The sequence below is a fragment of the Punica granatum genome, chromosome 2 (genome assembly GCF_007655135.1).
Source record: "Punica granatum isolate Tunisia-2019 chromosome 2, ASM765513v2, whole genome shotgun sequence".
In the NCBI taxonomy this organism is placed as follows: Eukaryota; Viridiplantae; Streptophyta; class Magnoliopsida; order Myrtales; family Lythraceae; genus Punica; species Punica granatum.
Window position 1 is genome coordinate 3,269,678 of NC_045128.1, and position 13,484 is coordinate 3,283,161.

The 13,484-nt window shown below is 42.6% G+C and overlaps 3 protein-coding genes and 2 non-coding genes across 5 annotated transcripts; 2 read left to right on the top strand and 3 right to left on the bottom strand.

Annotated features, from left to right (window-relative positions):
* Window positions 1-1,920: 1,920 nt before the first annotated feature.
* On the top strand, window positions 1,921-4,367 carry LOC116197174. The gene is made up of 2 exons (XM_031527232.1): window positions 1,921-2,428; window positions 3,242-4,367. Exons 1-2 carry the CDS (start codon window positions 2,042-2,044, stop codon window positions 4,142-4,144), a joined length of 1,290 nt encoding a protein of 429 aa, XP_031383092.1. The 5' UTR covers window positions 1,921-2,041; the 3' UTR covers window positions 4,145-4,367.
* Window positions 4,368-6,067: 1,700 nt separating this feature from the next.
* On the bottom strand, window positions 6,068-6,263 carry LOC116198272. Its single transcript, XR_004155215.1, has one exon. It is a non-coding gene; the product is annotated as a U2 spliceosomal RNA (small nuclear RNA).
* Window positions 6,264-7,066: 803 nt separating this feature from the next.
* TRNAK-UUU lies at window positions 7,067-7,139 on the bottom strand. Its single transcript has one exon. It is a non-coding gene; the product is annotated as a tRNA-Lys (tRNA).
* Window positions 7,140-7,292: 153 nt separating this feature from the next.
* On the top strand, window positions 7,293-9,500 carry LOC116196695 (cytochrome b-c1 complex subunit Rieske-4, mitochondrial-like). Its single transcript, XM_031526551.1, has 2 exons — window positions 7,293-7,613; window positions 8,617-9,500. The coding sequence occupies exons 1-2, from the start codon at window positions 7,418-7,420 to the stop codon at window positions 9,258-9,260; spliced, it is 840 nt and encodes a 279-aa protein (XP_031382411.1). The 5' UTR covers window positions 7,293-7,417; the 3' UTR covers window positions 9,261-9,500.
* A 190-nt stretch (window positions 9,501-9,690) lies between these two features.
* Window positions 9,691-11,095, bottom strand: LOC116196696 (protein COFACTOR ASSEMBLY OF COMPLEX C SUBUNIT B CCB1, chloroplastic). Its single transcript, XM_031526552.1, has 4 exons — window positions 10,728-11,095; window positions 10,396-10,520; window positions 10,083-10,235; window positions 9,691-9,968 (listed from the first exon to the last, which is right to left on the bottom strand). The coding sequence occupies exons 1-4, from the start codon at window positions 11,040-11,042 to the stop codon at window positions 9,779-9,781; spliced, it is 783 nt and encodes a 260-aa protein (XP_031382412.1). The 5' UTR covers window positions 11,043-11,095; the 3' UTR covers window positions 9,691-9,778.
* Between the last annotated feature and the right edge of the window lie 2,389 nt (window positions 11,096-13,484).

Below are 13,484 nucleotides of genomic sequence, written 5' to 3' on the forward strand. Positions count from 1 at the left end.
AAATTGGTTAGGTCAGGTTTGTCGAGTAAATTTCAGTGGGTGAGTAAGATCTTCAACCTTGCTCACGGGAGAGTCCAGCATTATGCATGCGTCCAGGGATGAACTGACTAAAGGGGCCAATCATCTCTTCCTAAAGTGATTTTAGAGTTAAGTAGAGTTGAGTTTTGATTTTAATTAAGTTGTAATGATCGTATTGTTAAATTATGAAAAAAAGTAATGGATAATTGATAAAAAGTAATGATTGTGTTATTGAATTGTAAAAAAATTAATGGATAGTTGAGATAATTTAATATTAAAAATTGAATTGAATTGTTAAATAAATTGAAAAATAATAATAATAATAATTGCGTTGTTGATTTTTATTGTGTAGTGAGTAAAGTTAAAGTTAGAGTTAAAATTTTATGCTTCGTTTGGTTTCGCAGTTAAAATCACAAAAATTTTAACTTTAACTTTAACTCAACGCACTATACAACAAAAATACACATTTCCCAAGTCAAAAAATTTAACTTTAACTTTAACTCGACACACTACACAATCATTTGTCTTTTTTCACAATCAAAATAAAAGTTACTTTAATTCTGAAACCAAACACACCTTTAAAAACTTGATTGCAAAACCAAACGGGGTGTTATATATTATTACGGTCCAATTTCTGAAAGTTAACCCTCCCAAAAAAAAAAAGAAGCATTACCATTTTATGCATCTCAAAGAGTTCGCCCCTCAATCGAAATCTTAAGTTTGTCCTTTTAAATCTCCAAGCCGTGACAGAATAGTATGTCCGGATTTTGAGATGGTTCGTCTCATTAAATTGTGCGAGTTTTTTTATCAGAATGTCGATAAACCATGAATATGAAGTGGTAATTATAGTATTGCACCTAAGTGTTGATCGAGGCTGAGCTTATGCACTTCACAACCATCCTCGTAGTTCATGAAACGCCACTCCAAATATTCCTTTATAGTTACCGCGATTCTGATTTACGAAGCGAAACTAATAATGAATTCCTCGCCAGACTCACAACACCTCTACAATGGCACAAGCACTTTCAAGCCAAATTTTACAAGCTATATGTATTAATAATTCATAACAATTTCACAGTCGTTATAGCTAACTATACACATTGAGAATCCAATTCCACTTTAACCCTCTGCAACTACACTACACTGGTATAGCAGCAAAAAATGAAACGCCATGCAATTGCATATGGCGTCGAAAAACATGATATTATATATTCGGCAATCCTATGCCGTGTGCGCCAAGATATCTAGAAGCCCAATGAATTTGATAAATCTAGTTCGAGTCGAGCCAAACCATCGTGGATAAATATCTCTCAGCGTGAACTTTCTTCATTTACAAGATTTGAACTCGAAATCTTATTTAAAAACAAATATCGTGTCACTTGATTCAATCAACGCCGGTTACATTCGACAATTTTTAGCACGCCATACCATTCGCGCAAATGCTTCGACAATTCCTAAGAGGTTTGAGTGGCCTTTATTCATAAAAACATTTAATAACATCGACTGTCGCCACCACCTTGAAATATGTTAATCGAACTCTATAGATATTTTGAGGACTTGGAGAATAAATGGAGTCGGAGAGGAGGATGTTTTAGATTTTGGGTAAAAGTGAGTGAAATAGACAACGGTAGTAGCCGGTTTATTGATGTGAATGATCATTTGGTCAACCTCTAGTTTTCTTTTTTTTTTTTGTACATTTTGTTGCTTAACCTTTTATATGTATAGTTTGCACCTTTTGGGTACTTTTTGAACAGAAATTATTATCCTTTTACCAATCAAAAGAATCCCCATGGGGTTTTCCAAGAATCCAAACAATATTGGGAGCAAATTGAGATACAAACAGAGTTCAGGGGGAAATTTGAAATACCCATTTGAAATACCCAGAACAAGAGTCGGCGTCTGTGTCCAAACACACCCCACGAATAATCCTCATCCAACTCTGCCCTTTTTAAACCCTAGCGGAGCGGTAAACTCACCTTCCTCATCAATCATCATCATCATCAGCAATCGATCTCAAACCGCCATGGAAGATACCTTCAAGGTCCGGGTGGACAGAATCTTCGGCTCCCTCGACTCGTCCTCCGCGGCATCTCCACCTCCGGCGTCTTCCCTCCGGTCCCTCTGGTGCCTCACGGACGATGAAGTCGAGCGCAAGGAGTGGAACCGGGACAAGGGGAGCCCCACCGAATTCGAGCCCGAGCAATCCAACGGGGAGCTGAGGATCGAGGAGGTCCCGTCGCGCGGTCTCGGGGAGCTGGAGGAGGACCTCGAAGACCTCGGGGACGATGACTTAGACGCGGAGGAAGGCGAGGGCGAGCCTTCGAGCCAGTCCGGTAAGCCGGACGATTACAACGACGAGGAATGGGAGATTAAATCCTCCATTGGCCGTGACTGCACACTCGATTACGAGGTATATGGTGTCCTTCGATACTGTGATGACTTCTGCTCTCTCTCTCTCTCTCTCTCTCTCTTAATATTGGGTTCCTCATGGTGATTTACTGCTGAATTTGACTCGATCAATTATAGCTTCATTATAGCTCTTAATCATGGCCTGTTGAAAGTTCGTCATTGGGCTGGTAGACTGAAAGCTTCATGTCCGAAGTTGAGTTCTTGGAGGAACTTTTAGCAGAAGGATGTCAAATTTAGTCGGGGGAGACGAGAGAGCGGTAGTTTGGAAATCCGAACGTTCCCCTAAAGTACTTTTTCGTATATGAGTGCCATCTCTTCTTGAGCTATAGTAAGCTTAAGTGGCATTGCATTTACTCGTCGGGATTAGGTGCTGTCTCAGTTTACTTCGGCATCTTAGATGTAGGCTTGCTTAAATGGATGCATAGGAATTGCCGACACTCGGTTATCCTCTTTCCACTGTTGCCTGCATTAGCCTGGGAGAGAAAATGGGTCATCTTTACTGCCGGTAGGTTTCTTGAATGTGCATTGTACCGATGAATGATTGAATTAATAGATGTCCTTGATATCGAGATGAAGATGCTGCAGTTAGTTTTATACCTCCACTACACATGGCCAGCCCCTGTCGTGTATGAAGTGATAATATGGCAATTACTATAGCCTTGCAAGCAATAGGAGTTGAAATTTCTTTCTTTGAGTTAGGCGTTGTCCAAAACCTGCCACCTTGATTTATCATAATTAGCAGTTTTCTTCTAAGAATTCCCTTTTGTTGATGCTTCGGAAGTCCAACTTAAACCATTTTTTGCCCCCACTGTAGGAGGAGGAAGATGTGTTTGATAAGGTGGCAGTTGGAAGAGAGAAAGCTGGAGACCGCTTGTATATGAAGGATGTCACTGATTATGGGATACACATTGATTCTGGCAATGAACTTCCCTCTTCCTTTGGCGAAGTCAATAGAGACCCCCGGGCAAATTACATTGCTGCCAAACTTCGGCTCAAAGAAGATGCAGAAGCAGCTGGAAAGCTTGATTCTTTGTCGGTGGTGGAGGGAAATGCCAATTCAGCAGCTAATTCTCGAGTTCAACCAGCTGAGGATGATGCCAACTTGAAGCCGATTCTGAAGAGAAAGGATGGTCAGACAGATTCCAAGACACGGAAACGGGTCCGATTTGATCCTGAGTGCATAGAAAAAGCTCCTGCTGAGGCTGAGGATATCCAAATGGAAACTGAAGAAGCTGCAGTCACAACAGAAGTATCAGTTCCTACTAAAGAGTTCTCCTCTGCTGTTCCGGATTACATACGCAACCCTTCCAGATACACGTACTATACGTTCGACTCATCTAGTGACATGGATGAGCAATCTAACCGGCAAGCTTATATGGACTTCCTCAACACAGTGAGGAAGGCCGAGGGCAGTGATGACGAGACTCCTGCTGACCTTCCTAAATCTGTCATGTTCGTCCCTAGGAAGAAGAGAAACGAGGCTGCAGAGACTGAGAATGGTGCTGATAGTCTGCAGGACAAAGAAGAGGTTAGTAGAGAGGTCCCTGGTGGTCATAGGAGAGCCATACCGATTGGGATTGCCGCTGTGGGCGACCAAGAGAGCGAAGTCTCTGCAATGGATGAAGATGAGACAGAATCAGCAGTCAATGTTAGAAGCAGCTCGAAGAGAGCAGGTCGCCAGTATCGGGTGAAATCTACATCGGAGGCTGATGAGTGATTCATTGATTGTGAGAGAAGGCCCATTTGTTAACCATCTCTTCCTCTCTGTTCTAGAATCATGGGGAGGAGCTTTTATCGATAATGAAGGATTCTGAAGCAGTGTAAACTTGTTGTCTCGTAACCATCTGCTTAAGGTTTTCTCCCCGACGATGTATTACGACCCATCTTGTATAAATATTTTATTGGAAAGAGGAATGGAGTTTCATATGATCTTGAAGCTATATGTTCTTCTTGGTTGTGTTTGATACCGAGGTGCGGCGGTTGACCGTCCCCTATATGCTGAGCTGACAGTTTATGGAAACGGAGAATTGTGTGTCGGCGGCATGACAAAATGCAGAATTACTGGCTCTGGCCCGCGACCTAGTGCCGTTGGCAAGTGTACCGATTATATAAGCGCTTCCCTCTTCCATCTTATGGCCCTTATCATCTGTACTAGAGTATTATTTTGCGCTATGTTGCGGATATGAAAAATCTTTTTTATTAATTTTTTTTTCGTGATAATTTCTGTAATAATCAATATATATATATATATATAATATTATTGAAATTAATGATAAAATTATTTATGTATTACTATATAAACTCTTGATTGATATTAAATAATTCAAAATTTTCAAAAGAATGTACTAATTAATATTTTATATGATATGAAAACTAATATTTTTTTCGCATTAATCTTAAATTGAATTCTCAGTACTTTCAATTAGACTATGATTCCAATATAATAGATCTTGAGTTCTGCTAATTTTAAATATAATATAATAGGCCTCGAGTTTTGTTAATTTTAGATATACACACTTTACTTGTTTTAGAGGTTCGATATTCATTAAAAGAATTATGTAATTTGTGTAACTTTGCATTTCATGGGAAAAAAATAAGGATATTTCTCGGACTACGATCTTATTATGAAAAAAAAAAGATAAGGACATTTCAAAATTCAAACGTTAAATAAAAAAAGACTACTCAAATTAGTAATAAATTGACAGAGTTTTTACTAATAAGTTGATTTTAGGTGATTCAATGTTTGTTCTCCTAAAGCGAGGTTTCTGGTACGAGTCTTGTGATTAAAAAAAATCTATTATGACAGAGCTTTTGTCATTATATGGACCGACCATACTTGAACTTAGAATTAGAACAATTGAACTTTTGAGTCAATATCTTATGCCACTAACTAAGAGACATTCCTCTCCATCACATTAATTTGCCTTGAAAAGAAAAAAGGGAAAAAAAAATCCCACGCTTCCCTTTCACTTTTTTTCTGGCTAAAAAATAAAAATAAAAATTAACAATAAAAGAAAGAAAAATTATGGGAGTGTCACATGGAATAATGCGCAAAAGATTTAGTTTATTTAAGGATTTAAGGATTGTTCGGCTTCTTCGAAAAGCAAGGATAAAGTGCAGGACGTCGAGATACAACTAGCGCATCAGCCGACTAATATGTAAGTTCGTTTAAATAATGAGTTGCTCCGGTGGCCGTGAAATTCCAACTTGTGCTACCACTGAACTGCAGTGCACTCCATCTATTTTTCTTTGAGCAGTGCACTGCAATAGACGGTGAAGTATACAAACGAACCTCCATATCCGATTTGAACGGGTCGTGTATCCGCTTAATATCCCACATTTGAACTGATTGGAAGCACAAACATCCGAGAATTCATCTCATCGGAGTAAAATACATGTAAGGATTTGGTCTCTTACCCGAACTATCCCATGGCATCCGACATCCGAATCGTTAACCATGAACCATTAACTTAACAGTCCGATGAACTTCCAATTGGTTCACTCACGGCTTCATCAGCAGCACCAACCTAATGGAATACGTTATTCAAAGATCTATATTGCAAACACGTGCAGCTCATAATTGGGCCAGCTTTGGGCATGTTTATCAACAAGATAAAGACAAATTGGGCTTATGGGCTTGGAGGGGTGCGCCGGGCCCGGGCAGTAGTGCAACGCCTGGGCGACGCTCGAGGACCCCGGCAGCAAGCTACCGTGATGGGCCCTCCCCCTAAAAAAATTAATTTAATATCATGTGGGCCGATGGCCCACGTATCAGATATTAAACTGATAAGAACAGATACTACACTTGATCTTAGCCAAAAGGCCGAGAAAGGTATGCCTTCAAACGTCGGACCGCCTCCCGTTTTATAGCGCCCAACCCACCTCTCACCTCTCAAGCAGCCGGTGTGGGATTAATAAACTGATAAAGGGAATGCCCCTCAGATGTCATCATCCTCCTCGGTTCGGTCTGCTCTTCTCTCTGTCTGTTTCCCTCCTCCATCACTCTTCGTCTTTCACAAGGAAATCTGAAAGGCTCCCAGAGAAACCATACCATGCTCGGTATCGATCAGAAAAAAACGACGCTGTATCATCCGTGGATGAATCTATGATCAAACTGCGGAAGCGGATATGGTTGCTCCAGAACTGACCCGGAAAAGAAGAAAAGGGATGACACAATAACACGGCATTGTTTTTTGAGAAGAGCCTGCAATGGTAATGGAAAAGAGGTTCTACCAAGGAAGGAGTCGAAAGTAGAGGAAGAGTCTTTCATTTGGCCAACGCGATGCCATAAAATATTGCGCTCCTTATTAAACTAAACCATATGTAATTGTAGATCTTGTATGGTTGGATTTTCCTGTCCGGTAATGTAGGCATAAAACAAAGAAACAAATATAAGAAGGGGAACGAGGAGGAAGAGAAGCAAAAAAAGGTAAGAAAAGGTTAATGTGATCGGAGTTTTTTCCCTCTTGATTTTGCAGAGTGTTCACGTAAACGTGGGAATTAGTCGGGGCAACTCTGGATACGCCTCGATATCCAGGAAAGGAAGGAAAAGAAGAGAACCAACCGGAAGGAACTGGTATGGGGAAGAAGAGAAGCGAAAGCGTAAAAAAAAAAAAAAAAAAAAAAAATCGAAAGAAACCGCCGTCTGTGGGAATCGAACCCACGACCACATGGTTAAAAGCCATGCGCTCTACCGGCTGAGCTAAGACGGCTGTGTGTTAGCTGTCTAAAAAGTATTATTGATGACTGTAGGACCATCGCGGCCCAACAGGCACAAGTTCGTTTATTTGCTCACAAGCCCCTGAACTTCTAGTTCATTCGCAAAAGCGCCGGTCCACCCGCCCCAATACGATCAAACAGTCTCTGCAAATTTATAGCCAAATCGTTTGGAAAGGGAAGGGAAGAGAGGAAAAAGAAAGAGCTTCCGAGCCCCTTTGAAAAATCACTTTGCAGACGGAGAGAAACCAAAGGCTGAAGAAGAAGCAAGAAGATGTTGAGAGTTGCTGCGAGGAGGCTCTCTTCTCTATCTACTACGCCGACATGGAAGCCCGCTCCCTCCGCCTCGGCTTTCTTCTCCGGCCGGAACCCTATCGTCGGTTCCGAATCCTCTCCCTCCGAGGACCTCAGATGCGCCAGCTTCAGCTCCTCCTTCTTCAGGCGGCCTGACTTCCACCTTCATCACCGAGGTTAGGGTTTTGATTCTGTTCTGTGTTTCTCGCTTCGATTTCCCAGTGCCCCGCTAGATTAGATGTGGTCTTGATTGGAAATACCATTCTTCGGTTGAGATATCCGGAAAATTAGAAATGATTGAACTTGTGAGCTTCATTAGGTGTATTCCGGCGGATTTGGATTTCCATTTTCCTTTTTGTTTATGCGGCTGCTGGTTTGACTGCGTAAAAATTGAAAGAGAAATGGGGGGTTTTTCATATGCTGATGCAATTTGTGCTCCGGTTTTGGTTGTTCATCTGATAGGATTGCTCAAATGAGGATTTGGTTAGAGTTCAGCTCCGTAAAGATTGAGAGTTGAATTGCTTCTTAGAGATGTCTGGAATAACTTCATAGAACTTGGAACCGTTGGCATTTTACCTTGTGCATGTTACATCTTAACGATTTTATTTAATTGGTAAAACCAATCTTTGATTGAGATGTTCGGAAATTAGAAATGATTAAACTTGTGGGCTTCTTAGGTATATTCCAGAGAATTCGGATCTCTGTTTCCCCATTTATTTATAATTATATGGCAGCGGGTATACCAGGGAGAACGAAGGGTTTTTCATATGCTGGGTGCAATTTGGGCTTCGGTTTTGATTGTTCATTCGATGGGAATAGGATCGCTCAGATGAGGATTTAATTATAGTTCAGCTTCGTAAAGATTGAGGTTGGATTCCTGCTTAGAGATTTCTGGAATAATCTCACAGAACTTAGAATGGTTGGCCTGTTACCTTATGCATATGCCGTCTTGAAAGACATAGCTGATTTAGGCTGATTTAGACTGGTGCAAAGAACAGGTCAAAGCCTATGTATGGGGAATGTGTAGGATTTCTTAATCTAGGGTTTCTTTGACAAGGAGAGTTGAGGCCATGGGCAATTTTTAGGACTGACATGGCGAGAAGTGCAATATTGTCATACCATTTCATTTATCCATGGCTTGTCCTGGCATTTCATTGCGTGGGTTATCTGTTGTTTCAGGTTTTGCCTCTGAGTCGCTCGCACCAAGGAAGGAGGACAGTGTGGTTCCTGATGTCCCAGCAACTGTGACTGCCATCAAGAACCCCACTTCGAAGATAGTCTATGATGAGTACAACCATGAGAGGTTCCCTCCTGGTGACCCGAGCAAGCGTGCATTCGCTTACTTTGTTCTGTCAGGTGGCAGATTCGTGTATGCTTCCCTGATCCGTCTCCTCATCCTCAAGCTTGTGCTGAGTATGTCCGCGAGTAAAGATGTTCTTGCCCTTGCTTCTCTCGAAGTTGATCTTTCCAGCATCGAGCCCGGAAGCACCGTGACTGTGAAGTGGCGTGGAAAGCCCGTCTTCATCAGGCGCCGAACTGAGGATGACATTAAGCTCGCAAACAGCGTCGATGTGGGCTCTCTTCGTGACCCTCAGCCTGATGCTGAGAGAGTTAAGGATCCTGAGTGGCTCATTGTGATTGGAGTGTGCACGCACTTGGGCTGCATTCCTTTGCCTAATGCTGGAGACTTTGGTGGATGGTTCTGCCCATGCCATGGTTCCCACTACGATATCTCGGGCAGGATTCGTAAGGGCCCTGCACCATACAACCTGGAGGTACCCACCTACTCCTTCTTTGATGAGAACAAGCTACTGATTGGTTGAGTCAGGTGGCCAGGGGGTGATTTCATGACAAACATGTCGCGCTCCTTTTCGAGATCTTTATTTTTTATAATTTAACTAGATAATGTCGAAGATTGTTGGCTTTTGTGGTGATGTACTGTTCTTTGCAGCTTCCCTTTCAGGGTAACTTTAGAAATGTTTTGTACATTTCCTTCGGGACACAACTGCTCCGGGCATTTCGCCTTGATTTATGAATAAGCCTTATACTATCTCCATTGAAGAGTTTTATGCACGCTAGACTTGATGCAGATGAGTGGCATTTCAGCCACCATATTTTTCGTGCTGAATCGTACGCGATGCTTGTCTTGCATTTCTCCATTCTCAACTGTCTTGCACGATTTTGGATTTAAGTTCCCGGCTAGTTCTGCAATCACGAGTCCTTGTGTTCACAATTTCGTTATAAAAACTCATGTTGCTCGAATTTCTGAGGTACGAGTATTATATTTTGATATTCCGCAAAATTGAGCTAATGGGACTGAGTCTACTGATAGATACATCATTCACGATTTCTCGAAGAGGCCCTTTACATAGACCATTCCTTTTTCGCTAAGCTTAAGTTCCTTTCTCATCTCCTCCAACTGCTGGTCATCCCCTTGAACGATGATCTCTGATAGCGTCCCATCGTTTCCCACTATCATCTTCACCTTGATCTGCTCCTTCCTCGACGCTCTCTTCCAGTAATATGCCCCCCTGCATTCATGGATCCTCGGTAAGTTTCCAGCCTATGGTGCCGCAATGCTCACGTCTATTCCCTTGAGGAATCCGAGAAATGAAGCAAACAATAGATAGATATGATAAGCTTACGCCAATGGACTCAGGGCTGTGATCCAGAACCAGTTGTTGCCGAAGTCAGGGAGTGTGATGGTGAGGACGAGGGCAACGCTTGCCAAGCTAATGCAAGTGCAGAAGGTGAGCAGGGCAGCCTGTCCTCGGCTCGGGACCATCATCCCTTCGAACCTTTAACAAAGAAAGGAGACATCATGAGCAGGCAATCTCCTACAAGAGGTTTCATCTGTTTGGTGCCATACAATGATCGGGAAAAGGAATGGAATAATACACAGATCATATCATCCATTCTGTCGACCCCAGCCTTTTGTAACGAGACAAGGCTGCTTACGTGATGGTCTCTCCTCGGTCGGTCACGGAGAAGTTGTTTCGTGTGAAGAACGACAAGATTTCCCCTGCAACCCGACTCGGCGCCGCCTTCTCTTCCCCTTCACCAATGAATGTCCTCTGCACAACCTGAGATAACAGAAACGGAGCGGTCCCTTAGAGTTCATAAATTTATTGCTCGAAACTCAAGTCGAGCGACTCAGTCGGGCTATGCCACCTCCTGACTAATATTCCATCTCCAAACACCAAATCAGGTTTGCAAATTATCATTCGGCGAAACAGCAAGCTTCATTCACAACGTTTGCAGCATCAAATTTAACTCAAATTCCGGAGTACCTTAGACTTAACAGAGCGCTTGATGAGGGACCAGAGCCCGGGAACCGAGATCACGAAGAGCCCCAGCGAGGTGTAGTAGCTCGCCATTGAGTAACCCGTCGTGTCCGCCACGAGCAGGAACAAGGACTCATGGTTCTGGTGGAGGTGGTGAGCCACAGGCTCGAGCTCCTGGAGCGAGCCGCGGACCACAAGCCGCTTCAGACACGCCCGACGGCTCACTGCTAGCCGCCGTGACCTGGCGGGGCCGCGGGTGCTGATGGGGGAGGAAGGAGAGCAGATTCGGTGAGGCGGCGAGGATAACAGCTTAGCTGCCATTGGTCGATGGAGAGCACGCGCTGGCTCCTTCCGTTATCTCTTTCGTTTGGGGAAGAAGATCAGGAGATCGTTGGGAGGTCCGGTCGAGTAGCAGTTGGAGTTCCGTGGACCGGTTCCACATAAGCTTGGACCGGCCAGAAATGAACCGGTGCGCGAGGACCAGTTATTTTCAAACGGTTTTGGAATTGGATGACGTGGACTAATGATGGCCTGATGTGCCCAACCGGCCGGACGGACCGGGGAAACAGCATCTGATGTCGGTCCAAACTCCCCCAAGCGTGAAATCCGAATTTTGAAACCTTCTTGCTTACTTTTGCAAAGACAATAACTTCATTGTCTTTTCACTGTCCATTGTTTTTTTTTTGTTTTTTTCAATGACCCGTTTGTTTTCAGAGTCGTGGTTTAAAATTTTAATTTTAACTTTAACTCAATACACTACACAACAAAACACACATTTTAAAAGTCAAACTGGTGGGCCCCATATATTATTAAACATGCAATCCCATTACAATTAATTATCTATACCTTCCATTCATTCCAATATTACCGGTTTCCTCTTGTTTCCGCATTCCATATTGCATTTGCAATACGATTATGTAATGCATCCATTTCCCTACTTCTCATGTCTACATCAACTCGATCCCCAGTTAGATGAGGAGGATTTCGGAATTCATCGTAATATTCCCATGCATTTCCATACTCTTCGAATAATCTATCGTGATAATTATTTAGCCGAATGAAATTGTGCAACACGAAGCATGCAAGAGTAATTTGTCCTTGGCGAAGCAGGCCGTAATTTGACATTGTCCGCAGTATTGCAAATCTGTTCTTCAGCACCCCAAAACATCGTTCGATAACATTACGAACGGATGCGTGACGTTGATTGAATGACTCTTTCTCCGTCGTTGGTGGGGTGTCGTCATTATAATCACTGCAGTGATACCTTTGGCCTTTACAAGGAGCCAGATAACCCGGAATATTAGGGAATCCCGCATCGACTACATAATATTGTTCTGCAAGCAGAAATGTAGATCTAATATATAACAGTAGTGGAATGTATTTATGAAAATATATACGCGATTGAGAAGGGAACATACGATATGAGCATGAAGAACTTACCGCCATATGATGCAGGAAATAATTCCAATGTAGCGGCATCGGACAGAATTCGAGAGTCATGAGAAGAACCCTCCCATCCAGTGACGACATAAGTGAACATCATGTCATGCGAACAAGCGGCGAGCACATTTTGCGTAATCTCATTATTCCGATCGCGATACGCGCCTCTCACCGATGATGGAACACAAGCAAACACATGGGTCCCATCGATTGCTCCAATGCAATTCTACAATAAATAATGAAAAGAATACGAATTACATTATACAACAAAAAAAATTAGTGGTATTTTAATTTATCACATGTACGACACATACCTGAAAGAATGGGTACCATTTTCGGCAACTCTGAATTTCCGGTTGTACATCAACGTTCCTCCGTCTTATATACGTTGATGACAACGAATGAATTCCATGGGCTATTACCTTGATGACTCGTGACACCGTCTCCTTAGAATGCTGAAATCGTTCGGCAACCACGGCCAAGCGCGTACTATGTGCAACTACCATTAAGAACATGCCGACCATCTCCTCGACGGTCATACCATTCCTGCTATTTCTGATTCCACAATTTGCTCTCAGCGTATCGCACAGGTTATGAAATACGTGAGGGTTCATCCTGAAATTCTCGTAACACCTTGTGTCATTGCCAAGAACTTCCTCTATGTAATATCTGCCTTGTAGACGTGAGGTTCGACAAGGAATGTTGCGCGGGACATCTTCTTCAGCCGCCGCAATCTCCAGCGCCAGATAAATTCCCATAAGTTGGGCATCTCTTGATTGGTTATCATTTCGTCGTGAATTCCCGTGTCTTGACATTGTGTGTTCCCTTTAGCTTAGCGAACTATATCGACAAACAAGATGGCAGATTACCAAAAGCATAGAATTGAAATGATATGGTCAAAGGAATCAGGCTTGAAATGTAAAACAAATGCAAGTGCAATGCACAAACATCGTAATTGCTTGTCACAAGAGTCACATAAAACAAACACATAGTTCAATCAACAACATAGCACACGCAACAAATATAAAACAAAGGTTTAGTAAATGACATAACAAATAAACTCTTAGTTATAAAGATATATCGTAGTAGACGATGGACCGTGGCCGTTCAAGGGTCAAGCAGGCTACAAACCCATGGCAACCTTGTATCATCGAGAAGGCACATGAACATACGCCGTGTGTGCTCCTCCCTTGAAAGTCGATCACTAGCCACGAGATACTCTTTTATGGACATAGATGGACGCATTTTATTCAGCACATCCATCGCCTCATCGCTGCTGCCCTTTGCTGGTTTGTCGGGGCTCGTCACGGATTTGCTTTTCTT

What these genes read in the sequence shown, in the direction of transcription:
- LOC116196696 (XM_031526552.1), bottom strand. Translation starts at nt 11,042, where the DNA reads ATGGCAGCTAAGCTGTTATCCTCGCCGCCTCACCGAATCTGCTCTCCT. An exon ending in GACCGAGGAGAGACCATCAC is followed by an intron (nt 10,236 to 10,395) that starts GTAAGCAGCCTT and finishes TCTTTGTTAAAG; the next exon opens with GTTCGAAGGGATGATGGTCC. An exon ending in ACAGCCCTGAGTCCATTGGC is followed by an intron (nt 9,969 to 10,082) that starts GTAAGCTTATCA and finishes CCATGAATGCAG; the next exon opens with GGGGGCATATTACTGGAAGA.
- LOC116197174 (XM_031527232.1), top strand. Translation starts at nt 2,042, where the DNA reads ATGGAAGATACCTTCAAGGTCCGGGTGGACAGAATCTTCGGCTCCCTC. An exon ending in ACTGCACACTCGATTACGAG is followed by an intron (nt 2,429 to 3,241) that starts GTATATGGTGTC and finishes CCCCCACTGTAG; the next exon opens with GAGGAGGAAGATGTGTTTGA.
- LOC116196695 (XM_031526551.1), top strand. Translation starts at nt 7,418, where the DNA reads ATGTTGAGAGTTGCTGCGAGGAGGCTCTCTTCTCTATCTACTACGCCG. An exon ending in CTTCCACCTTCATCACCGAG is followed by an intron (nt 7,614 to 8,616) that starts GTTAGGGTTTTG and finishes CTGTTGTTTCAG; the next exon opens with GTTTTGCCTCTGAGTCGCTC.